At 33.2% G+C, this 25,827-nt stretch overlaps 1 protein-coding gene across 2 annotated transcripts; it reads left to right on the forward strand.

The window, feature by feature from the left end:
- The first annotated feature begins 1,952 nt into the window (after nt 1-1,952).
- Nucleotides 1,953-24,524, forward strand: LOC127946542 (receptor-type tyrosine-protein phosphatase H). Of its 2 annotated transcripts, none has more exons than XM_052543191.1 (17): nt 1,953-2,175; nt 12,113-12,377; nt 14,812-15,078; nt 15,590-15,859; nt 16,668-16,925; nt 17,690-17,923; nt 18,025-18,294; nt 19,600-19,696; nt 19,817-19,870; nt 20,412-20,493; nt 20,686-20,776; nt 20,860-20,933; nt 21,051-21,188; nt 21,643-21,765; nt 22,058-22,218; nt 22,402-22,537; nt 23,177-24,524. In XM_052543191.1, the coding sequence occupies exons 1-17, from the start codon at nt 2,128-2,130 to the stop codon at nt 23,315-23,317; spliced, it is 2,709 nt and encodes a 902-aa protein (XP_052399151.1). In that variant the 5' UTR covers nt 1,953-2,127; the 3' UTR covers nt 23,318-24,524. The 2 variants fall into 2 exon arrangements, with proteins under 2 accessions (XP_052399151.1, XP_052399152.1); XM_052543192.1 differs by having other exon boundaries at nt 19,817-19,864.
- Nucleotides 24,525-25,827: the final 1,303 nt, after the last annotated feature.

Below are 25,827 nucleotides of genomic sequence, written 5' to 3' on the forward strand. Positions count from 1 at the left end.
TTATTTTATTTTTATAATTTTTTTTTGATAAGTAGACATCCTGTAAATATTGCATAAACACAAATTTTATTTGTTTGTTTATAATGTAAATATGAATAAAAACTTATTTTCAGCAATGTGATTCAGCTATGTATCACACTTTCACATACAATGTTGGCAATAAAAAAATAGAATAATAATTTAAAGAGGATCTAAAAGCAATTCTTAAACACAACAAAGAGAAAGTCATGATGGTGAACAATCGCTTCACTGCTGATTGTGCTCCTTTGAGGGCTGAAAATTAAAATGAAACCAAACCCTCCACAGTTTATTCCCTCCACATATCATTAGACCTACTAAATGTTTTCAACAGAGAGAAAATGTTTGTTAATGCATGCATTATCAGTCTGATGAAAAATAAATGTTATTTAATGTTTTTATATATATATATATATATATATATATATATATATATATATATATATATATATATATATATATATATATATATATATATATATATATATATTAATGCATGCATTATCAGTCTGATGAAAAATAAATGTTATTTAATGTTTTATATATATATAGTATATAACATTGGCCTAATGGTATATATAGCCATTCAGGTTACAAGTTCAACTCTCTAACCATTAGGCCACACCTCTTATATATATATATATATATATATATATATATATATATATATATATATATATATATATATATATATATATAGATATATATATATATATATATATATATATATATATATATATATATATATATACACAAGTCCTACTCCCTAACGATTAGGCCACAGCTGCCCCCATGAGCTGTTAAACGTGATTATAAACGTGATATTGGGTAGCTTGTTAGTGTTAGTGTTTTCATTAATGCCATTTATGTTTTTCGTTAATGCATCACATAGCACTAGTCAACTAAATGAGCAAACTCTTCATATATGTATATATATATATATATATATATATATATATATATATATATATATATATATATATATATATATATATATATATTAATGCATGCATTATCAGTCTGATGAAAAATAAATGTTATTTAATGTTTTATATATATATAGTATATAACATTGGCCTAATGGTATATATAGCCATTCAGGTTACAAGTTCAACTCTCTAACCATTAGGCCACACCTCTTATATATATATATATATATATATATATATATATATATATATATACACAAGTCCTACTCCCTAACGATTAGGCCACAGCTGCCCCCATGAGCTGTTAAACGTGATTATAAACGTGATATTGGGTAGCTTGTTAGTGTTAGTGTTTTCATTAATGCCATTTATGTTTTTCGTTAATGCATCACATAGCACTAGTCAACTAAATGAGCAAACTCTTCATATATATATATATATATATATATATATATATATATATATATATATATATATATATATATATATATATATATATATATGAAGAGTTTGGTTCCAAAGCCAATGTGTGTGAGATAGAAATGCTCTCTGTGTCATTATTTATGATGTGAACTGTATCAGATATTAAAGATATTCAAGACACACCCAACTACACTATGGAACTTAAGCCATAACAGCATTTGATCTGTAAGAATTATTTTGTTAACTAATTCAAACCCACAGGCAGAAACCATTCAAAGGAAAACTAAAAAAACAATAAATTACCACAATTCAGTTCTATTCATTTATGTTATTCCTTTTGGGTTCATTGAAAGCATATCCAAAAACAAAAATAATTGTAATAAAAAAAAAGTTAACAGGTATTTCATTGATGGAATACCAACCTTAATGAAGCATAGGGGAATGTGAGTGGAAATAAAAAATAGAGGAGAAGTGAGGTAGAACCAGTTTGGAAAGAATAAAAATGCAGGAGTTTCAAAATAAGGAAGAGCTGGTTTAAAGGCAGGACAAAGGTTGATGGGCATTGTTTTCCCGTAATGAAAAAAAGGAGAAGTGGCAATAAAACAGAAAAACATCATACTAAAGCTGTCTTGTGTGCGCTCTGTAACACAAGTAGCTTTTATTAATTATTTCAATTATATATGGTTTTGAATGCAGTGAGTAGGAAATTCCAGTTTGATAAAAGTGGTGTTTACATTGACCACATACCGGGTTGATCATGAAAGGAGCTTTGACTTTAATATTGCTGTGTGTGCTTTCTGCATGGGTAAGTCACTCTTATTCTATATACAACTGCTATTTGTGATTAACTGAGACTCCTGATTTGGGGCTCAGACTGTAAAGCCATAGCTGTACATGACAAAGAGGTTTCATTTTTAGGACAAAAACACCTGTGACTGATGCAAGAGAAATAAATCATGGCGAAGTCAAAGAATAGCTCTTTTGATAAAAATGGAAAGGGAAACTATAAGTAATTAATGTAAATGTAATGTTAGTAGAATGGGTTGCACTTTATTTTACAGTACGTGTACTTCCATGTACTTATAGTGTACTTACAGTGTATCTATCTAAGAAAGTTCTGGAAATACAAGGTAACTACATGGGGTAGGGTTAGGTTTAGGGGTAGGTTCAGGGTTAGTACCTAGTTATTACATAGTTATTGTAATTACTATAATAAGTACATAGTATGTACATGAGGAACAGGACTGTAAAATAAAGTGCAACCGTTTAAATTAATCATTCAATACAATGCACTTATCGTATACATACTGTACATGTTTTTACACTGGACTTATATTTGGAAATATCATCCTCTAATTACATCTGTAATTAATTTCTGACCTAACTCTGTAATATTTAGCACTTAAAGTAGTCCCCCTATGATTTATGAAGAAATTAACCACTTTTTAGTGCTATTTAGTACCATTTTATTTTAATGTACACTGTAAACCCCACCTGTACCCCTTAATACCCCTTACCAAAAAGTAATATACTTCAAGTTTATTTTACTAAGTATACTTAAATAAAGTTCAAGTATATTTTTAAGTATTCTTTATGTAGCAAGTATACAAATATCAGCGTTTTAGTATATTTACAAGTATAAGTACTGTTTCAATACTCCTTGGGACTAAATTGGCCCACTTTCTAGTATATAAAAGTCTACTTTTAAGTATACTTTAAGTATAACAGTAGCAAACTTTGAGTACACAACTACTTTACCTCTGTGTATGTAGCTTGATACAATTATACTAAAAGTGAACTTATAGGTATACTGATAGTTTACTAAGTAAATACTTTGTACACTTTGAAGTATAGTCTCATTAAACTACTAGTTTAATACTGCAAGTATACTTTTTTTTGTATAGATTTCTTTAAGTGAACTTTAAATCATACTTTGTACACTATTAAGTCCCTATTTAGGTTTAATTTGTATATATTTTGTTGTATGAATATCTGAACATACAAAACATCTAAAGAAAGAACAGGGTATCTGCTTGTAAACAAATTCTAGCTTCATGCATTCTTTTTTTTAAAACACTTTAATGTGGGTAAGTTTCATAAAAAATAAAGAAATAACATTTTGAACAAAAAGCTGGAAAAAAAACTATAAATTGGATTCAGAATGATAATCAAAACATAGATGAAATTGATTAGCACCCCAAATCTTGACTGTAATTATTACCTCTTCTTTAGTCGACATTTTATTCCTTAATGTTACAGTTTTGATTCCGTTTCATGTCAGATGATTGTGTTAGAATCTGTTTTGGAAATTCTGTGCAGAAGATTTGTACTAGCGCCCTCTACCGTATAATAATGAAAACACGGATTCTAGGAGTATAGCTGAAATTAAGTCAAGTATACTTTAATGTAATTTTAAGTATTTTTCTGAGGAGTATATAAAGCCTATTTCTAAAATAAAAGCATACTTTCCTATTTTTAGTTCAAAAGAAGTATACTAATAGCACACTTAAATAAACATATTTTTCGTAAGGGCCACCAAACGTGTACCAACTTTTTTTTAAATTCTGCCTAAACAGCAGCAAATGCCATCAAACACAATTGCCACACTTTACCTAACAATTCATTATTTTATAACAAGTACTTAGTATTTATAGACAGCTAATAAAGTGGGACCATAAAGTGCAACCAAATTATCTTTCCAACTCCAGGAGAACTGCGAAAGACACAACTGTTCATTTAACATATTGCACCCTAACTCTATAACAAAACAGTCTATTTTATTGAGAGTTTTGTTAAGTTACTTAGTACAATGTCTAAAGTGGACTATTGAAATATAGATAGATAGATAGATAGATAGATAGATAGATAGATAGATAGATAGATAGTAATTTAAATAGCCACTATATGAAATAACCACTATATGAAATTCATATTATCTTCTTTTAAATGGTGTGGAGATGGCAGGTCTGTGGATTAATATTTTATGTTTATGGATCTAATGTTTTACTGAAATACCATCCCAAAGTCCAAAGTCCTTCAGATAAGTTATCACGAGTTGTAATAAAATCTTACTGTAATGGGTATGACATTCTAATCTTTTAAGTAAGAAATACCTAACTAGCAAAAAATAACTTGTAATATATATATATATATATATATATATATATATATATATATATATATATATATATATATATATATATATATTCAAACTATTTCAATTTTTTTTTTTCTTTGTATGCTGGACGGTTGATTAAGATAACGAGTTTGGAAAGCTAAGAAGCTAAATCATTTTGAGGACACTTACAAAACTGTTTTATAAAATTCTAAAATTGCCAGCAGTTTTTTGTAAGTGTTAGGTTTAGGTGTAGTGTTGGTGTAGGGCAGTAGAAAATATAGTTTGTACAGTAGGCTATAAAAACCTTGATGCCTATGAAGAGTCCTCATAAACTACAAATGCAAGTGTGCGTGTGTGCGTGTGTGTGTGTGTGTGTGTGTGTGTGTGAGTGTGTGTGTGTGTGTGTGTGTGTGTGTGTGTGTTTACCTGTATTCCCTATGGTGACCAAATGTATCCACAACGATAGTAATACCAATATAAAAACCATTATATCTATGGAATGTCCCCATAAAACACGGAAATCAGTGTGTGTGCATTTGTGTGTGTACCTGTTATTTCCTATCTTGATTATGTGGACCAAATATCCCCACAAGGATAGTAATACCAGTCATTTTTTACTCAAAAAAATTCGGTCACCATGAGAAAAACAGCTTAAACTAGTCAAGTAAAGTTTGTGGACAAACTTTGAGGGTGACTTGAGAAAGCCTATTTGAAGTGGTTTTAAAGGGGTCATATGATGCGATTTCACGTTTTCCTTTCTCTTTGGAGTATTGCAAGCTGTTGCAAAGACTAAAGTCTCAAACCCAAAGAGATATTCTTTATAAAATGTAGCCTTGTCTATGCCAAATGCCGCCCAAATGTTCACGCAAAGAAAGAAGGCATATCTGTTGACACCATATCGTGGTGACGCTTGTTTCGTTGTGAAAGAAAAAATACTTTGTTTGGCCTTCCAAAAGAGGACAAAAAACTAGACTGTTCCAGAACAGTTCAACCCATATATTTAGATGTGTGTAATGCATTTTATGGAGGACTGTTTCCTGATCCTGAGAGAGAAGACTACAATTCCGTCGCTTCTGACACACAGTCATTGAAGTGTGTGAGATGTGAATTTAAATTGTATTTATTTAAAGAGGTAATGTCACACTTGCCCGTGTGTGAAGACGTTGCACAGTGCAAATCTGTGAATGAATGTTCCACAGTTAGGTAAACTTTTAGATTTGTTTATCTAAACAAGGGAGTTTATATCTGCTCAGGGAGTAGGGAGCAATGAACACTGTGTAGGGACCATGTCAATATTAACACAGTTCATGAACGGAGCTCACATCTAACAAGCTGATTATCTGATTCAGGTGTGTTAACAAAGAGAGACATGCACAATATGAAAAGCTGGGGGGCGCAAGGACTGGAATTGGGGGACATAGTTGCATGTACTATTGTCGATAATCATTTGATTGCATTGGGCGAAAGTTATTAGTACCTAGGTACTATTATTGATAATAAATTACATTTTGTAGAGAATACCAATAGACTTCGTAAGATGAGCCAACTTTATTGTCTGTGGAAATTAGCTAAATTTAAAATTTATAAGACACCGATGACTCTGGTCATACAGTATAATTAGAATATCATCAAAAAGCTGATTTATTTCACTAATTCCATTCAAAAAGTGAAAATTGTATATTAGATTTATTCATCACACACAGACTGATATATTTCAAATGTTTATTTCTTTTAATTTTGATGATTATAACTGACAACTAAAGAAAATCCCAAATTCAATATTTCAGAAAATTAGAATATTGTGAAAAGGTTCAATATTGTCACTTGGTGCCACACTTTAATCAGCAAATTAACTCAAAACACCTGCAAAGGCCTTTAAATGGTCTCTCAGTCTAGTTCTGTAGGCTACACAATCATGGGGAAGACTGCTGATTTGACAGTTGTCCAAAAGACGACCAATGACACCTTGCACAAGGAGGGCAAGACACAAAAGAAAAAAAGTGTACAAGCAATAGGGATAACCACCCCTGGGGAGGATTGTGGAACAAAACCCATCCAAAAATGTGTGAGAGATTAACAAATAGTGGACTTCAGCTGGAGTCAGTGCTTCAAGAACCACTACGCACAGATGTATGCAAGACATGGGTTTCAGCTGTCGCATTCCTTGTGTCAAGCCACTCTTGAACTACAGACAGCGTCAGAAGCATCTCAATTAAAAAAGGACTGGACTGCTGCTGAGTGGTCCAAAGTTATGTTCTCTGTAAATTTTGCATTTACTTTCATTTTTGGAAATCAGAGTTTGGAGGAGTCACACAATCCGGATTGCTTGAGGTCCAGTGTAAAGTTTCCACAGTCAGTGATGGTTTGGGGTGCCATGTCATCTGCTGGTGTTGGTCCACTGTGTTTTCTAAAATGTCCAAGGTCAACCCAGCCGTATACCAGGAAGTTTTAGAGCACTTCATGCTTCCTGCTGCTGACCAACTTTATGGAGATGCAGATTTCATTTTCCAACAGGACTTGGCACCTGCACACAGTGCCAAAGCTACCAGTACCTGGTTTAAGGACCATGGTATCCCTGTTCTTAATTTGCCAGCAAACTCACCTGACCTTAACCCCATAGAAAATATATGGTGTATTGTGAAGAGGAAGATGCGATATGCCAGACACAACAATGCAGAAGAGCTGAAGGCCACTAACAGAGTAACCTGGGCTCTCATAACACCTGAGCAGTGCCACATCTGATCGACTCCATGCCACACCACATTGCTGCAGTAATTCAGACAAAAGGAGCCCCAACTAAGTATTGAGTGCTGTACATGCTCATACTTTCCATGTTCATACTTTTCAGTTGGCCAAAATTTCTAAAAATCCTTTCTTTGTATTGGTCTTTAGTAGTAATCTAATTTTCTGAGATACTGAATTTGTGATTTTCCTTAGTTTACAGTTATAATAATCAAAATTAAAAGAAATAAACATTTGAAATATATCAGTCTGTGTAAATGAATGAATATGAATATACTATACAAGTTTAAGTGGAGTTAGTGAAATAAATCAACTTTTTGATGATATAGTATCAATTTTATGACCAGCACTTGTATGTTGAATCGATTATAACTTGTTCATTGATTTGTTGGTTTGCCTCTTTAAAGGTCAAACAAAATAATTCTCTATCAAAGGTTGTAAATAACTGCAGTGTGAAACTGCCTGGGTTGTCAGATTTGTTTGACATTCAGGTGATAAAGAAAGTGCATCACATTATATCTGACACATCTCACCCTTTTTATACGATTCATTTCAGACCCTCCCCTCAGGATCCTTGTAATTCAAACAGAGATACGTAGTTTTTAGTCATTTTTAATATGCCATTAATGTTGTGTATTTGTCGGTCTTGTATGTGGTGAAATCTATCCTGCTGCAGATCAAATTGCCCCTAAGGGGGACAGTAATGTTTTTTCTAATTACAAAAATTACAAATGGCTTGTTTGTAATGGGTTTTATTGTTTTTGTCTTGTCGCACCGGTGTTCTCACCTGGACACGCATCACAGTATGACAAAGGGCGTAACATTTCTGTTACATGCTTGAGGCATTCGGCCAATCACAAAGCACTGGATAGCTGGCCAATTATTTTCACACACGTTTTGTAAAAAAAATTACCCATAGAGGAGAAACAATAATGTGGAAAATAATGTGTTTTTGAACCTTAAACTGCATAAACACATTTCATTACACCAAATAGACAAAATAATGTTATTTTTAGCAACATCATATGACCCCTTTAAAATCTTTTAGTTTGAAGGTGTTCATTTTTAGTTTGAATAAACAATAGCTGTGGGAGTTATAGGTGGTTGCTAGGCATTTGCTAGGCAGTTGCTAGAGTGTTACTAGGGTGTTGTTGCTACATTATTTGTGGTGGTTGGTAGTGTTCTCAGGGTGGTTGCTATGTTGTTGCTAGTTGGTTGCTAGGGTATTATAAGTGGTTGTTAAGTTGTTGCTAGGTGGTTGCTAGGGTACTTTGGCTCATTACTAGGGTGTTGCTATACAGTTGCTATGGTACATGGGGCTGTGGCTAGGATGTAGCTATTTGGTTGATACGGAACCCAGAGTTGATGTTAAGACGTTGTTATGTGGTTGTTAGGGTGTTGCTATGTAGTTGCCTTGGTATCCTGGGTGGTTGCTAGGGCATTACTCTGCAGTTGCTAGAGTGCTTGCAATGGTTGCTATGGTGATTGCTATGCAGTTGCTAGGGTACTCTGAGTGGTTGCTAAGTTAGTTTGGATGGTTGCTAGCGTATTGCTATGAAGTTGCTGGTAGGTATCATCACATTACTAGTGTGTTTCAGATAGATAGACAGATGGTAATGGTTCAAAAAGGAAGTATGTTGGATGTTAGGGGTCCAGAGGGATTCTTCCAGCCCTTTTGCTCACTCTGGATGAGTACAGTTCTTGGAGAGAGGGGAATGTTGTACCAGTGATTCACTCAGCACTCATGACTATCCTCTGTTGTCTTTTGAGATCAGACTTGGTATCTGAGCTGAACCAGACACTTATTGAAGTGCAGAGGATGGATTCAATGATAGCAGAGTAGAACTGTTTCGGCAGCTCTTGTGGCAGGTTGAACTTCCTCATCTGGCGAAGGAAGTAAAAACCTTTCTGGTCCTTCTTCACAATGGACTCAATGTGATTGTCCCAGTTCAGGTCCTGAGAAATAGTGATACCTAGAGATAGCAGTGAACCATGGTTTGTTATTGTTGTAGGTTAAATGAGTCCTGGTAGAAATGCACGTCTTCACAGAAATTGATATAAGGTATTTCTCTGTAAGCTCATCCAGATCGATTAATAACTAAAGAAATTAATAAGATTCAAACAAAAGCATGCAAAATGCACCATAAACAACTTTATATTCCCAATATTCTCAGGCAACACCAAAGGCTAAAGAGAATAAATGAGTCTTCAATCTAGATTTAAAATTATCCACTGTGGGCGAGGATCTCACATCAAGTGGAAAAGCTTGGTGTCACGTCACACTGTTCAGGGAACACACTGGAGTTATGAGGAAAGGACATTTTCCAAAAAAAAACATTTCTATAAAAAAAAGTTAATCATTCTTCCACTTACGCTCTGCTTTCATGCATTGCTGCCTAACAGAACGGTTTTGACATTTGGTAGGATATCTGTTTTTTTTTTTTTTTTTCAAAGATCTCAGTGATTTGAGCGGAGCTAACTGTCCAGAACATCAGCAAAAGTTGTATTAAATACTTCCGTTAGCTGTGAATAATCCGTAGTACTAGTTAACACATCTGTATTTTGAGAGTGATATGTGGAAGCTTAAACATTGCATAACCATAGAAGAAGTACTAGCACAAGTAAAATGCAACTCTCTGGGGGTGGTAGAGATAGGATGTGGCAGTAGAGATTCAAATAAAACAAAACTATGATCAGAACATCCAGATTCTAACACCTCAAGATTGCTCACGTGAAAAACAGAAGTTAACACCAGATCAAGCATATGACCCTTTTATATGAGTAACTAGCTGTGTCAAATTAAAGGAATCCACCATACACAAAAATTCCTTCACCTAAAATGTTCGTGTTGTACAGCAAATATGAATATTGGAATCTCCAAGGATTAACAATCTGTCACAACAAGGTACCAGTGTTGACAAAAACAAAATATTTAAGTGGTCTATAGATGAGTGCACAAAGTAAGTTTAAAAAATCTTCATTAGCTGCACTTCAAAGGTTGTAAAGGCATCAATAGGTAATGCAAATAATTGCTTACTATACAGTGCATAATAAAACAAACTGGACATAATATAATTTCCTTCACTTGATAACAATTAATTAATAAGTGAACAATCAAACTTCATTCTATTGTAATAACTGAAATATTTGGACATTTTCATGTTTGTATATTCATTTATACTGTATATTATTGAGAATACATTTAGGGTAAGTGGAACTATTTTATGTATATGTTAAGCTATAATGCTAATTATGCTATTCTAATATATCAACTAACTAAAACAGACATTTACTGTATAAAGCAATAAGCCCCAAGATGTTGTGGTTTGCTAGAGTCCTCCTCAGCAATGAATCCTAGAATAAGACTCTTAAGTGAATGTCAAATGTCTGTGGATACAGACAGTTTAGCATTATATGAAAAATTTACAGGAAAAAATAAACAAAACCAAACCAAACAAATAAATGTATATAATGCTTTAATCTACATTTTTTGTCTTGCATTACATAATGAAATTAGACAAGATCAGTGCTGATTCTATTTCTGAGCATTATTTTGCATTAAATCGAGAGCTTGCAAAGGATTGTGGTTTTTTTTACAGACTCAAAGGATACACTTGATGAATTTTAACAATACAGATTGTGAGAAAGCAACTGAACAGCATTAAATAGGAAAATAGTGTGTCAATAATGCAAAAGGTAGTGCATCATTGAATTTATTGATGTCATCTTCCAGCTCAGTTCTGTTTAAATAGTATCTGTGCAATCAAGTCGACGAAATCACTGGAAATTAAATGTCCCCAACTAAGCAAGCCAGAGGGCTAAAAATCCTTTAACGGAATTGAATATTCGAAATGTATTAGTGTACTATGTGTTAGCCAGGTTAAAGAGGTTGGTCTTTAATCTAGATTTAAACCGACAGAGTGTGTCTGCCTCCCAAACAATGTTAGGTAGGTTATTGCAGAGTTTGGGTGTTTTTTTGGGTGAGTTTTTTTAACGTAGCGGACGTGCAATAAGAGCTTGTTTAAATACTGAGGTGCTAAACCATTCAGGGCTTTATAAGTAACAAGCAAGATTTTTAAATCTATACAATGTTTGATAGAAAGCCAATGCAGGTGTTGACAGAACTGGTCTAATATGGTCATACTTCCTGGTTCTAGTAAGAACTCTTGCTGCTGCATTTTGGACTAACTGTAGTTTGTTTAATAAGTGTGTAGAACAACCACCCAATAAAGCATTACAATTATCCAACCTTGAGGTCATGAATGCATTAATTAACATTTCTACATCTGATATTGAAAGCAAGCAGTAAGTCGTGATTTAGATATATTTTTGAGATGGAAAAATGCAGTTTTACAAATGCTAGAAATGTGTCTTTCAAAGGAAAGATTGCTATCAGATAGCACACCTAGGTTCCTAACTGATGACGAGGAATTGACAGAGCAGCCATCAGGTCTTAGGCAGCGTTCTAGATTAATAGTCATAATAATAAGCAAATCCATATTAATAATCCTATGTATTGTTTATTTATAAAATAAGATATACAGCGAATATGCAGTCTTTGATAAAACTTGGCAGGTAGTGCAGAGATTCACAAAAATGTGTAATATGGGTTCTTTGAAGACTTACAGATGTTTGATTGCACATGATGAAGGATGGCTTAAGAGCTTTACAATAGGGAAAAGAATAGTGGGAAAAGAATTGTGCAGCATGCTAAGATACGATGGGATTTTCCTGATGTTTTAGAGCAAATCTCAAGAGCAAATTTGCAATAACTGTAAAATTCATCTGGCTGTAAAACATATCTATTGTGATTGTTATAGATCCATTTGTTTGATAGAACATTTCATTAATTAAATTAAATTAATGTCATTTCTTTCCTCAGGCACAAATCCCTGATGTTACTAATGTTTCAGTAATTTGTCGAACAGAAAATGAATTAACATTACAATGGGAAGTTGAAAACAGCAGTTACAGTTATAGACTGGACACAGATGGCAAAGATGAGTTACATATCAACTCACCAGAAACTGATGATCCAGTAGATGTACAAGTCACATCTCTGTCACCTGGGACTGAATATTTTTTCACACTCTACACTGTGTTTGAGAATGATACGAGCAAAGGACATAAGTTCTCTGAAGTAACTGGTAAGTAAGCAATTGAGGTTTAACCGTATATATAAACTTGTAGAGCAACTTAATAATTTGGGTAAAATAAATGTCAAATTCCACTTACATTAAAATTGCATAACACTATACAGGTGCTGGTCATATAATTAGAATATCATGAAAAAGTTGATTTATTTCACAGTATCTCAGAAAATTAGATTACTACTAAAGATCAATAAAAAGAAATGATTTTTAGAAATCTTGGCCATCTAAAGAGTATGAAAATGAAAAGTATGAGCATGTACAGTATTCAATGCTTAGTTGGGACTCCTTTTGCCTGAATTACTTCAGCAATGCGGCGTGGCATGGAGTCGATCAGTCTGAGGCACTCCTCAGGTGTTATGAGAGCCCAGGTTGCTCTGATAGTGTCCTTCAGCTCCTCTGCATTGTTGGGTCTGGTATATCACATCTTCGTATCTTCCTAGATTTTCTATGGGGTTAAGTTCAGGCAAGTTTGCTGGTCAGTTAAGAACAGGGATACCATGGTCCTTAAACCAGGTACAGGTAGCTTTGGCACTGTGTGCAGGTGCCAAGTCCTGTTGGAAAATGAAATCTGCATCTCCATAAAGTTGGTCAGCAGCAGGAGGCATGAAGTGCTCTAAAACTTCCTGGTATGCGGCTGTGTTTACCTTGGACCTCAGAAAACACAGTGGACCAACACCAGCAGATGACATGGCACCCCAAACCATCACTGACTTTGGAAACTTTACACTGGACCTCAAGCAACGTGGATTGTGTGCCTCTCCTCTCTTCCTCCAGACTCTGGGAACCTGATTTCCAAAGGAAATGCAAAATTTACTTTCATCAGAGAACATAACTTTGGACCACTCAGCAGCAGTCCAGTCCTTTTTGTCTTGAGACGCTTCTGTGGTTTGACACAAGGAATGCGACAGCTGAAACCCATGTCTTGCATACGTCTGTGTGTAGTGGTTCTTGAAACAACTGTAACAACTGTGACAACTGTAAAGTCAGCAGTCTTCCCTATGATTGTGTAGCCTACAGAACTAGACTAAGAGACCATTTAAAGGCTTTGCAGATGTTTTGAGTTAATTAGCTGATTAGAGAGTGGCACCAGGTGTCTTCAATATTGAACTTTTTCACAATATTCAAATTTTCTGAGATACTGAATTTGGGATTTTCCTTAGTTGTCAGTTATAATCATCAAAATAAAAAGAAATAAACATTTGAAATATATCAGTCTGTGTGTTATGATTAAATACAATGTACAAGTTTCACTTTTTGAACGAAATTAGTGAAATGAATAAACTTTTTGATTATATTTTATTTAATTTTCATTCCTGACATTTATGGTAAAATTTAATGTTTGCTAATTGTTGGCTCAGTGAAATTAATTAACAATCTTTCTCAAAATCTACAAACTGTACAAATTGTGAGTAAAAAAGGAATGGAATAATTTACAAACCTCATAAACTTACATTTTATTCACATTAGAATATAATTAACATATCAAATGTTGAAAGTGAGACATTTTGAAATGTCATGCCAAATATTGGCTCATTTTGGATTTCATGAGAGCTACACATTCTAAAAATGCTGTGACAGTTAGCAATAAGAGGTCGGAAAAGTTAAATGTACATATAAGGAACAGCTGGAGGACCAATTTGCAACTTATTAGAATCAATTGGCAACATGATTGGGTATAAGAGAGCCTCTCAGAGTGGCAGTGTCTCTCAGAAGTCAAAATGGGCAGAGGATCACCAATTTCCACAATGCTGAGGCGAAAAAAGGTGAAGCAATATTAGAAAGGAGTTTCTCAGAGAAAATTGCAGAGAGTTTGAAGTTATCATCATCTACAGTGCATTATATCATCCAAAGATTCAGAGAATCTGGAACAATATCTGTGTGTAAGGGTCAAGGTCGGAAAACTATACTGGATGCCCATGATGTTCGGGCCCTTAGACAGCACTGCTTCACATACAGGAATGCTACTGTAATGGAAATCACAACATAGGCTCAGGAATACTTCCAGAAAACATTGTCGTTGAACACAATCCACCATGCCAAAAAAGAAGCCATATCTAAACATGCAGGCTTTTCTCTGGGCCAAAGCTCATTTAAAATGGACTGTGGGAAAGTGGAAAACTGTTAATGTTGTGTGTCACACTTAAAAAAAGTGTGAGACACAACATTAAAATCATCCAATTAAACTATAACACTTTAACACAAGATGTAAAATATAACTCTGATGTGCATAACGGTTAACAACCATAAGAAGAAATGTAATTATTCAAATGAAATATAAAGAGCCATGCAGGGAAATCTGGAAATGGCAATTTACAGGTTTCCATCATTATTATTTTGTTATTATTATTATTATTATTATTATTATTATGTAGATTAATGTTATTGTCATTTATATATCTATAATTTTTTTGTTTGTTTGTTTCTTTAGTTCCATCTGCTGTTGACAGTGTTTCAGTCATCACACGGAGTGAGACTGAGATAAAATTACAGTGGAATAAAGTCAACAACAGCAATGATTACAGTTATAATCTGAAATACAGGAACAAAGAACATACTTCAATATCTGGATTACCTACTGATTCTACAGTGGAACATACTGTCGAGAGTCTGTCTGCTGGGACTGAATACTTCTTTACGCTCTACACTGTGTTTGAAAATGTAACGAGCCGTGGATACAACTTCTCCAATGTAACCAGTAAGTATATCATTTTAGTCAAACTACAGGGACAAATGCTGTTGAGGGTGTTACGTCTGCTGTTATACTGAAATCTTGTCATATTCTGTCAGAGATCTGTCACACCTACCAGTTCATAAAGAAAGCGGTATAAAAGACAAAACAATTGCCTCTGACATTCCGCTCCAATTTCTGTTTATATGCAGGAATAAGAACAGAACCACAGCTGAAATTCTAATTAAATTAGGATGCAATCACAAAAACTGATAAACTTCTATTGTTTTAGTAACTGTTGGATTAAGTTTTCAGAATCAGATGAATTTGCTAAAACGGTGTAAATACAGTACGAAGTTTGTACATTTTTTCCATGGCAGTGCAGCGTTGGCCTAAAAACTGTCACAAACCTAGCAGTTGGTTTCATAGAGTTAACAGGTCTATGACTGCAATTACTCCCTCTGATATGTAATAACTGCTATGTAATCTGCAAGCTCATTTTATAACACATATCTCACTATATCTGCATTTGTTTCAGTGCCATCTAATGTTGAAAATGTGATGCCGAAGTTCAATGACACAGACATGATCTTACAATGGAATGTTGTACCAAACATAGACAATAACACTTACAACTATACTCTTGAATACAAAGATGAACCAATGGATTGCATTAATTGCATTGCAGAAAGAAATGAGGTAACATGTCATATATCAAATTTGATTCCTGGAACAAATTACAGCTTCACTCTGTACACGGAGTTTGCTGATCTGAGAAGTACTGGATTCAACTTCTACCAAATAACCAGTAAGTGGCTCTCACATTTTTATTGATATTTCATTAGATTAAATTAATAATTGATCACATAGCAGGACTGGGCAAAAGTCAGAATATAAGATTCAGAGTGCTTTCAATTCACGTGTTGACATTCGATTTGATTACAACACACAGGATGTTGAACTGAAATAACTGAAATAAATACAGTATACTGAATTACAGTAAAAAATTAAATAAAGAAAATAAACACAGAGGGATTTCATTAGTCGAACAATTCTCTAAGTTCAAAACAGATTTTAATTTAGCATACACAGCACCACAAAATGTCTATCATATAAATTAATATAAGGCAAATTCTTGTAAGGTAATGGGTCAAGGTTAGGCGAGGGTTAGTATAGTTATTAAACATTATTTTAGTACATATCGTACATATAGAATAGGACTTTAAAATAAAGTACTATGAACTAGTTGGCTAAAGCAAATTTCTATTGAGGCATTTTAAAAATGTATTGCAATCAATCAATCAATAAATCAATCTGATATTCCAACCCAATTCATAAAAAAATGTTTATGAATGACATTATTGCAAACTCTTACAGCATTCTTTCAGCTGAATTGAATTGGTTTGAATGGAATTGTAAAATACAATTTAAACTGGTATTACAGTTTGTCGTCTTATTTTGTCAAAGTTCAAATTGAGGTTAAATTATCAACTCAGTTCTGATTGGTGTACAAACCTGCTACATACCATATCTCAATGATAAATTTATGGAGAATCTGCTGCAGTATTTGTATTAATTACTAACAGTTCTTGTTGAAAATGAATCTCTCTCTACAGCTCTATCCGACATAACTGGAGTTACAGTCAAACGGTCACAGACGAGTTTGACGATATCATGGTCTAAATTAAACAACAATACAATCTACAACTACACCTTGCAAAGGCTGGGAGAGGAGAGTGAGAAACATTTCACTGGATCTGATACGTTAACATATACTTACTCATCTCTCACACCAGGGACTGAACACAGTTTTAGTCTCTTCACTGAGGTGAACAATACCAGAAGTAAAGGATACAGCTTTAAAAATGTCACTAGTAAGTTTTGATAGCATTACTTTGATTCAGCTACTTATTTAAAAAGCAAATGTAAGAGTTTTGACAGCTTGCTAATCATGGAAATAAAAAACTTATGTGGTTTTGAATGCTTGAACATTATAAACAATATTTTGATAAGGTTCCATTTGTTAACTACATAAGTTAAAATTAACTAACAGTGAAAAATACTTTTAAGTTATGTATTAGTCTTAGTTTAATTAGTTTAATACTAATGCATAATTCAAATCAAAAGTTGTCTCTGTTAATATTATTTAACTGACTTTTATTGAAGTTGTATTTTAACATTTAAGATTAACAAAGATTTTAAAATACTGGAACAAATGTAAAAACTAAAGTGTTATATTTTTAGCACATTTGGTAACACATATTGTGAAAAGTAAGGGATCCACAGCATAATCAACTAACATATGTTTTAAATCCAAGTTGGGGCCAAGACCAGATCCAGACCAGGAAGTTAAAGTCTGTTTATACTTTATTGTTGTGTAATTATACATTTAAACACTAAGTGATATTAATTGACAGTGTGTATTTACTATAATGTTAGGGTAAGAATTAGGGTTATTTGCATTTAATTATGCATCATTTACTATTTTTACCATGGTTAATACAATGTGTACAATGACGCTGGAAAATATAGTGTTATACCTAAAGTCCTGTATCACTTATGTCAAGATTAAGGCCCCAAGGGTAAGACTCCCACTCAGTCTGAAACTGACATTCATATGTTCTTATATTTTCTGCAGGTCTTGACTGTGCGTCCTTTAACTGGAAAGTTACCAACTCATCAATAGAGGCTGCAGTGAATGGTTGCACTTATGTGACAGCTCAAAACAGCACCGGAAGTGGTAAAAATGACACTGTAGATGGTAACATGGTGAATCTGCAAGACCTATATCCTGGAGAAAACTACACTGTTTCACTGTTTTATGACTTAGAGTCAGAGAAGCTGCTACAGTGCTCACACCGCTTGACATTGGGTGAGTTTACATGCTCTGTCTTGATTGTGACCACTGAGAAGCTGATTCCCCATACAAATTTTTTTTTTTTTTTTTGTCCTTCTGCTTCTCTCTCAAACTAGTTCCAAATAGTGTATCTCACCTCCGCTGTAAACATCATTCTGGAGGGTATGGTCTGGCTGTAACGTGGGATTATCCAAATGGAGTTGTGAATATGGTGCAGGTAGTTGTTGGCAAACAAAGTTTCAACCAATCATATAATTCAGAAAAACAACAACAGGTAGAGGTAAAAGGCCTGCAAGCTGCCCAGTGGTACACCGTGACAGCAACGTCATTCTCTGGAGACACGAGGAGTCAAACAGTATCAATCAACTGCCAAACAGATCCAGCAGGTAAAATGATGTCTAGATATCTGTAATAAAAGATTTAGGAATATTCCAAGTTAAATTACAACTTAATGACACAACTCCTTTTAGTTCTGTCATTATTACTCAACTTCATGTTGTTCCAAACCTCTATGAACCCTGCTTCATTCATGAGCTGTCATAGAAAAACCAAGGAGAGCTTTAATGGATAAGATGCCTGTTCCATACAATTGCTATTATATGACTTTAGAAGATTTGAAATATAGCAAGTCATTTGGACAATACAGTCAATACAGTTTTGTTTTTTTTCACTGAAAAATAGTTTTTCCTCCCATCTCATTTTATTTCCATCACAAAAGTTTTGTGACTGAGCGGAAACATTACTCATTAGCAGCCATTTCTCATTACTGTCACATGTAATCTTTCATAAATCATTCTAATAAATTGATACTGTTGATACTGATACTCAATTATCAAAAATGTTTATCATTATCATCAATGTTATTCATTTATTATTATTTTTTTTTTTGTGGAAACCCTGGTACATTTATTTTTTATTTTTACAGAAAAGTTAAACAACAGCATTTATATATATATATATATATATATATATATATATATATATATATATATATATATATATATATATATATATATATATATACACATAATTAAACACACATTAAAATTAAAATTTTGTTTACTTTGTACTTTTGTAATATATCACGGTTTCCACAATATATTAATTAGGAAAAAAAAAATCACTCATAATAATATAATCATTACAAAAATGAAGAATGTTTCTTGTGCAGCAAATTGGCATATTATAATAGATTTCTGAGGGATCATGTGACTGAAGACAGGAGTAGTAATACTGAAAATTAAGCTTAGCATCACAGGAATATATGACATTTTAAAATACTTGAAAATGGGAAACAGTTATTTTTAATGTAAATTCTATTTCACAATATTATTGTTTTTATTGTATTTTAGACTAAATAAATAGCCTTGGTCAGCACAAGAGATCTTTTTTAAAAATATTGAAATATCATAATCATTCCAAACATTTGACCAGTCGTGTGTAAAGTGTTTTACAATGGCATCAAGTGTGGTTCAACAAAATATATTTCTGTGGTGGCTACCAGAAAATACTGGACATTTTTCTTGGACTTCTGCATTTGCTCATTCTGATGATGTGCCCTAATATGAAAAATTCAGTCTTTAAACCACCATAGGCTTCAGCTGTATAAAGCTTAACCTTGTTTTTATTTATTGTAGTTGAACATTGCATTTACATAATCAGTATTTCTTTTTTTTTTCTTTTTTTTACAGGTGTTATAGCAGGTGTTCTTGTGTTTTTCATCCTGATCATCATTATTTGTATTGGTGTCTTTGTATGGCACCGCTATGGTTCTGCAAAGCATAATAAGTATGATTTTTATTTATTTATTTATTGTCTAAGATTATGGGTTTCTTTTATAATGTAATGCAATATAAGCTTTATTGTTTTTTTTATATATATATATCTAAGGTCTTTTCTCACCTTTAGAATGCCCAAACCACCTGTGGAGTCAAAAGTGCCTAATAAAAACAACAAGTATGTGTAAGTCCATTATATGAGAAAATTAGAAAATAAAGTGGGTCGAATCATTTAGACGTTCACCTCAAAATGTCTCCCCCATGTCATTTCCAAACCTGTGTGGCACATAAGAAATATAAGATATAGGAAGTTATTTTGAGAAAGGCTATTTTTTTTTCTTTTTCTGTACAACTGAGTTCAGTGATCACCAAAACTGTTTGGCTAATCAACATTCTTCATAATATATTCTGTTGTATTCTTCAGAAGAAAGAAAAGTGTACAGGTTTGAAATAATGTGAGTAAACAATGACACAATTTTCAGTTTCAGGTGAACTTTAGGTGAAACTGCATGTGATTAGATATAAAAATCTGAAAGTGTCATGTGAACTTGCTTTTATATAGAAATGCACTTGTTTTATCAATTATATATTAATAATACTATGTCATTCAGACATATATATTTTTTTGGTTTGCCAAAAGTGTCTACATATTTTGGGGGCTGGTGTATATGATGTAATTTTAGTGACTTATTTATAACCGTAAACAAATGCAATATGTTTTTCAGACAGATTCCCTTGGATAAATTTCCTGAATATTTTCAAAACATGAGTCGTGATGAGAATAAAGGTTTCAGTGAGGAATATGAGGTACAGTTAATCAAATATGAAATTATATTTTTACTATTTTTATCTCTGCCTGATTTTTAAGTGGCATTAAAACAGAACAATGCCTATTTGGGACTGAAAATGTAAGCCAGCTTTTATGTTAGAATCATCAAGTTAAAGTCCCAATATTCAGAGCATTTGTTAAGTATGTTTTTACTGAATATGTTTTAACAGGACTTGAGTTCAGTGGGTAAAGAACAGCCCAGTACTGCAGCTCTTCTGCCTGAAAACAAGGATAAAAACAGATTTACCAATGTTTTAGCCTGTGAGTGTTTACACACAGACACACACACACACACACAATATTAGTGCACAGTGTCTGTCTAAAAATGTCTCTCTGTCTTTAAGATGACTCCTCAAGAGTGCATCTCAGCACAAATGATGAGGGTGATTCTGATTATATCAATGCTAACTACATGCCTGTAAGTACATTAAATAGTTATTAACATCAGCTGTAGTTCATTACACAAGCCACAAGGCACAAGGCAGAAAATGCTCCTGGTGGACTGACATTTTTTCATTGTTTATGTGCACATCAGGGCTATGGCAATGCAAACAGACAGTATATCGCTGCTCAAGGTCCGCTGCCATCCACTGTCAATGATTTTTGGAGAATGGTTTGGGAGAAAAGGTCACAGGTCATCGTCATGGTAACCAACTGCACTGAGAGTGGAAGGGTAAGGCAATGTTCAGAACAGAAGACTGCTTACTCTTGTATGAACTGTTTACCGACTTACCATATAAGTGTTTACCATTTGTTTAAACTCTACATCAAACTATACATTATGTAGTGATGTATGAAACAGTATTGTGATACATTATTGCTGCATGATGTTACTTTCAATCATCAGGGCTGAAAAATAGTTTGTTTTGCCATTTTTATTCCAATTTTGTTTGTTTGGTTTTTTGTTGTTTTGGTGAGTGGTCTAGTTGCATCATTTCTGTAATAAAATTTTTAACACTACATCATATTTGTCCTCTGCACTTAGTGCAGTTATTTGAACACACACACACACACACACACACACACACACATGTAGACATAATATATATATATATATATATATATATATATATATATATATATATATTTATATATATATACGTGTGTGTGTGTGTTTACTTCTCCAGGTCAAGTGTGAGCAATACTGGCCACTGGACTTCATGCCACGTCTCTATGGACACCTGCTTGTCACAAAAAAATCGGAGGATACATTTCCAAGTTGGACTCTGCGAGAGTTTAATGTCAAAAATGTGAGCTGAGATATTTCTATCCCTGTGCTTCCAAAATAGTTGTACATTTTTAGTTTTTGTTGTTGCTTTTCTTGACTGTGTGTAGGTGTTACACAAAGTCAGATATAGCACAAGCTTTGACAGACTTTATCACATATTACACTTATTTTTCAGCTTAAAATGGTGATTAAAACGTTAACCTCATCCCTCCTGATGAATCATTTAACTTGAATATGAATATACAGTATTAACACATTACTGGTCAGATTAGCATTAGACATAATCTAGTTCTGTCTATTTTTGCATATAACAGAAAACCACCTCTGAGACACGAACAGTGAGGCACTTCCACTTCACAGCATGGCCGGATCATGGCGTGCCCACTGGCACAGAGGAGCTGATCCAATTCAGAGGACTCATCCGTCAGCACATAGAGAGCTCTTTCTCTGCAGGGCCAACAATTGTACACTGCAGGTGACCACTGCTCACTTTGAAAACCACCTCAGACATTAACTTAACATGAATAATGACAGTCAGTCAACTGTTCGAAACTGACAGCAAAGCAATATGAAGAGTGAGCGTTAATAAATAATTACACTGGTTTAATAAATAAAGCAACGTTTTAATCCTGTATTTGTCTCCTTCTCTTTACTCTAGTGCCGGAGTGGGTCGGACAGGTACCCTGATTGCGCTGGATGTTCTGCTGCAGCAACTGGATAAAGAGAAGGAAGTGGGAATTTCAGCATTTGTCCAGCAAATGAGACTCAGCAGGCCACTAATGGTGCAAACTGAGGTAAAACTGTTTCAATCCAGTATTTAAAAAAAAAAAAAAAAAAAAATATTGTGATTATTGGCAATTTAGCACAGAATTGGGTTCTCAGTGTTGTTATTATTATTTTGGTGGTTATATTGATGATGAATATAGCCTATTTAGGCTATATTTATATGTATGTATATGTGGTCAATGGAATTTTACTGTAAAAATTCCATCCCAGGGTGGCATTCTGTATATTTTCCAGTTGGTAACCATATATCAAAGAATAATGTAAAAATATCAAACTACTTAAAGCTTTATGTACTAACAACCAGTGTGTCCCATTATTCCATATATGTACAGTGATATTACTGCTAATTCTGCAATTAAATCTTAAGACTTAACAGCTGCTTCCTGAGTTAATAGAAAAGTACAATAACATAGTAAATATTAATAACAGCACTGCTATCAGCAAGTTCTTAAGGTATGCTTATTTTGAGTTCAAAGGACATTTAAAAAACTCTTTGGTCAAACAGGATGGCATCTGTATTTTTATGATTACTACATATTATTTAATTACAGGTTATCATTTCATCACTCGGAAATAAGGAATTGCATATTCCTGGCAGACCCTCTTTACTTTCATCTGTTTTGTTCTTATCTCTTTGTCTCTTACAGTCTCAGTATGTGTTCCTGCACCAGTGCATCATGGATACTCTACAACCCAAAGTTGTGCCTAAGTCAGAGCCTCTCTATGAAAACACAGACATGATTTATGTCAACGCAATAGCATTAAGAGAATATGAAAAACAAAGTTAAATATGAACAGAAATATAGGCCATATCATATTGTCCAATAACCCATTTTAATTAAACAGTCTTCTATAAATAAACACAGAAAGCCTGGATTACACGGGTATTATATATGTATTTAACTAGATAGCTGTATATAGGCATGTTTTTCATGTTAATTGTTTTCTTGATAAGCTGTGCTTTCTGAAAGAAAACTTTCCTTTGAGCTGTACTTAGTGCTGCTTAATTTGCACATTGCTTTTTAATGATAATATTTTTTTTTTTTTGTTTAAATTGAAATAAGACACAGCCTGTGTAATATCAGGTGAATACAATTTGTTTTAGATTAATACAGAATAAAACTATTTTTCTATCTTTTTTTTTCTAGTTTGCCAGTGTCATGTATTCTCAGTTGTCGTACAGCATGCTTTAAAGGAATAGATCACCTAAAGACGATAATTGTGCAATTATTTACATCAGGACTGGGTACCCTGATTTAAATAATTTCAAATCTGTATGCAACATAGAGAATGATTTTATATCATACCATCAGATATATGGTTTCTGTAATCTGTTGTTATAAAGAGCTGTGTAAACATACTTCAAAAGTTGTGTATTTCCAGTCAAATATATAACCAGTCAAATTTAAGTAACTTTCACATTCACCTTTACATATTTGGGTAAACAATGTTGTGTGTTACCTGTTTTGGTATTCGCTGGTCATGTAATTTTTTTGCACTGAAAATTTTTAATACATTACATAAAGTCCTAACAAGGCAAAACATGATATGTTTCCAGCCACAAGCAATATGTAAATAATTAATAAAAAAAAAAAAAAGTACTAGCTAGTAACATATTTTATTAATATCTGGACTTGGTACCATGGTAATATATGTTTTCAGACACAACCTTTGCCATTATTTTGGTGTTTGTATAAATATGATAATCGTACACTATTTTACTGTATTTGAAAGCACCATGGTATTAAAAGCTGATAGCATCAATGAGACACTCAATACCATTTCTTGTAACAGACTTGTATTATTAAGCGAGTGCCATTTAAAGTTTTTAATAGACATTTTGTTTTTATCCACATCACTTGTTGACAGATATTATTGTTTTAGCATTTTGGTCTGTTATTGATTAATCGAACAAAACGGTATGAAGAATCAACTCGCATTGACATGCATTTGTCTGTGTTCATTTCATTAAAAGTATTTAATACATGATTAAAACTGTAATGGTTTCTTGTCTTTTTGCTATCACAATTGTTCTTTTACACATCTGGTCACATCTCATTTACCTTCATCTTCTGCAATATTGAAAATGCATCTGAAGACACTGCATGGGGTAATGTTTCCCAGAACCCAATGCTCTCCATGTAATGTTTCATCTTCAAATGTGAGAGTGAACTGGAGGTGTGGAATGGTACTTATAAAACACTTTTATACATACATGTTACTGTAAACTACAAACTGTCGCTGTGGATCTGAAAACAATATTGTAAGTAGGACATAAATTGTACTTTAATCTCTACAGCACATTTCTGATCAAGTCAAATCCCCTCACCTTTATCTCTATAGAGCTTTATACAGTACAGATCATTTCAAAGATACTGAGCAATAAAAATATTGAAGTAATATAATATATTAATAATTTGTTGGCAAAGACTATTTACAGTAACTCAACCCACCAATGCCAGGCTGTGATAAACAGCATTGCAAAAGATGGCTATTTATCCGATATATCAGTAGTGATCGGGCAAAAGAGAGTGTTTAATGATTTTGACATGAGCTACCTGAGTTCGAGGCTGCCCTTTACTAAACTTGTTCTAGGCTACTCCTTTTCCCATCACATATCAGATCAGATTTTCAATAATTTTTGAAAATTTGAAATAAAACGTCTCATAAATAATACAGTGTCATTAGGTGGTTAGCAGTATAGGTTTAGGAAGGTATTCGTCCAAATAAAGTTGTATTCTTTTAATAATATTTTTAAGTATGATCATTAAAACACACTATGTTATTGCATTCTGATTTATAATGTACTACAGTACTGAAATATAAACATCTACCAACAAACTAGTTATTGTTAGTGGTGTTCAGTGTGGAAAGTCCATTAATTATGAAATGAGCTCAATTGGGCAATATAGCATTGTTTACTATAATATACATCCTTAATTAACAAGCCATTGTAAAAAGAATGGTTAGTACATTTATTTGTGAGGTAACAACCTCAGCAGCTGTGCTGAATTAATGTGTTGTCATGTGCAACACTTAAAAACTGTAAAAAATTAATCATACTTGTTCTGATATGTACTAATAAAAAAAGAAAAAAGTGATCACATTAAATTTTATTATATATAAAATGATTTATAACTTTTTGTTGACTTCATTCCTCAGAAAAATAATCAGGACACATAATTCTAATGCACGTGGAAGTTTTATTATGCTTCATTGGTTCTTACCCATAACCCAAGTATGACAATGTTGAAATATGCTGAACTGTCAAAAGACATTTTGAGCAGATGAAGAAAAA

Source organism: Carassius gibelio, chromosome A24, assembly GCF_023724105.1.
Source record: "Carassius gibelio isolate Cgi1373 ecotype wild population from Czech Republic chromosome A24, carGib1.2-hapl.c, whole genome shotgun sequence".
In the NCBI taxonomy this organism is placed as follows: Eukaryota; Metazoa; Chordata; class Actinopteri; order Cypriniformes; family Cyprinidae; genus Carassius; species Carassius gibelio.

What these genes read in the sequence shown, in the direction of transcription:
- LOC127946542 (XM_052543191.1), top strand. Translation starts at nt 2,128, where the DNA reads ATGAAAGGAGCTTTGACTTTAATATTGCTGTGTGTGCTTTCTGCATGG. An exon ending in TAAGTTCTCTGAAGTAACTG is followed by an intron (nt 12,378 to 14,811) that starts GTAAGTAAGCAA and finishes TTGTTTCTTTAG; the next exon opens with TTCCATCTGCTGTTGACAGT. An exon ending in CTCACACCGCTTGACATTGG is followed by an intron (nt 17,924 to 18,024) that starts GTGAGTTTACAT and finishes CTCTCAAACTAG; the next exon opens with TTCCAAATAGTGTATCTCAC.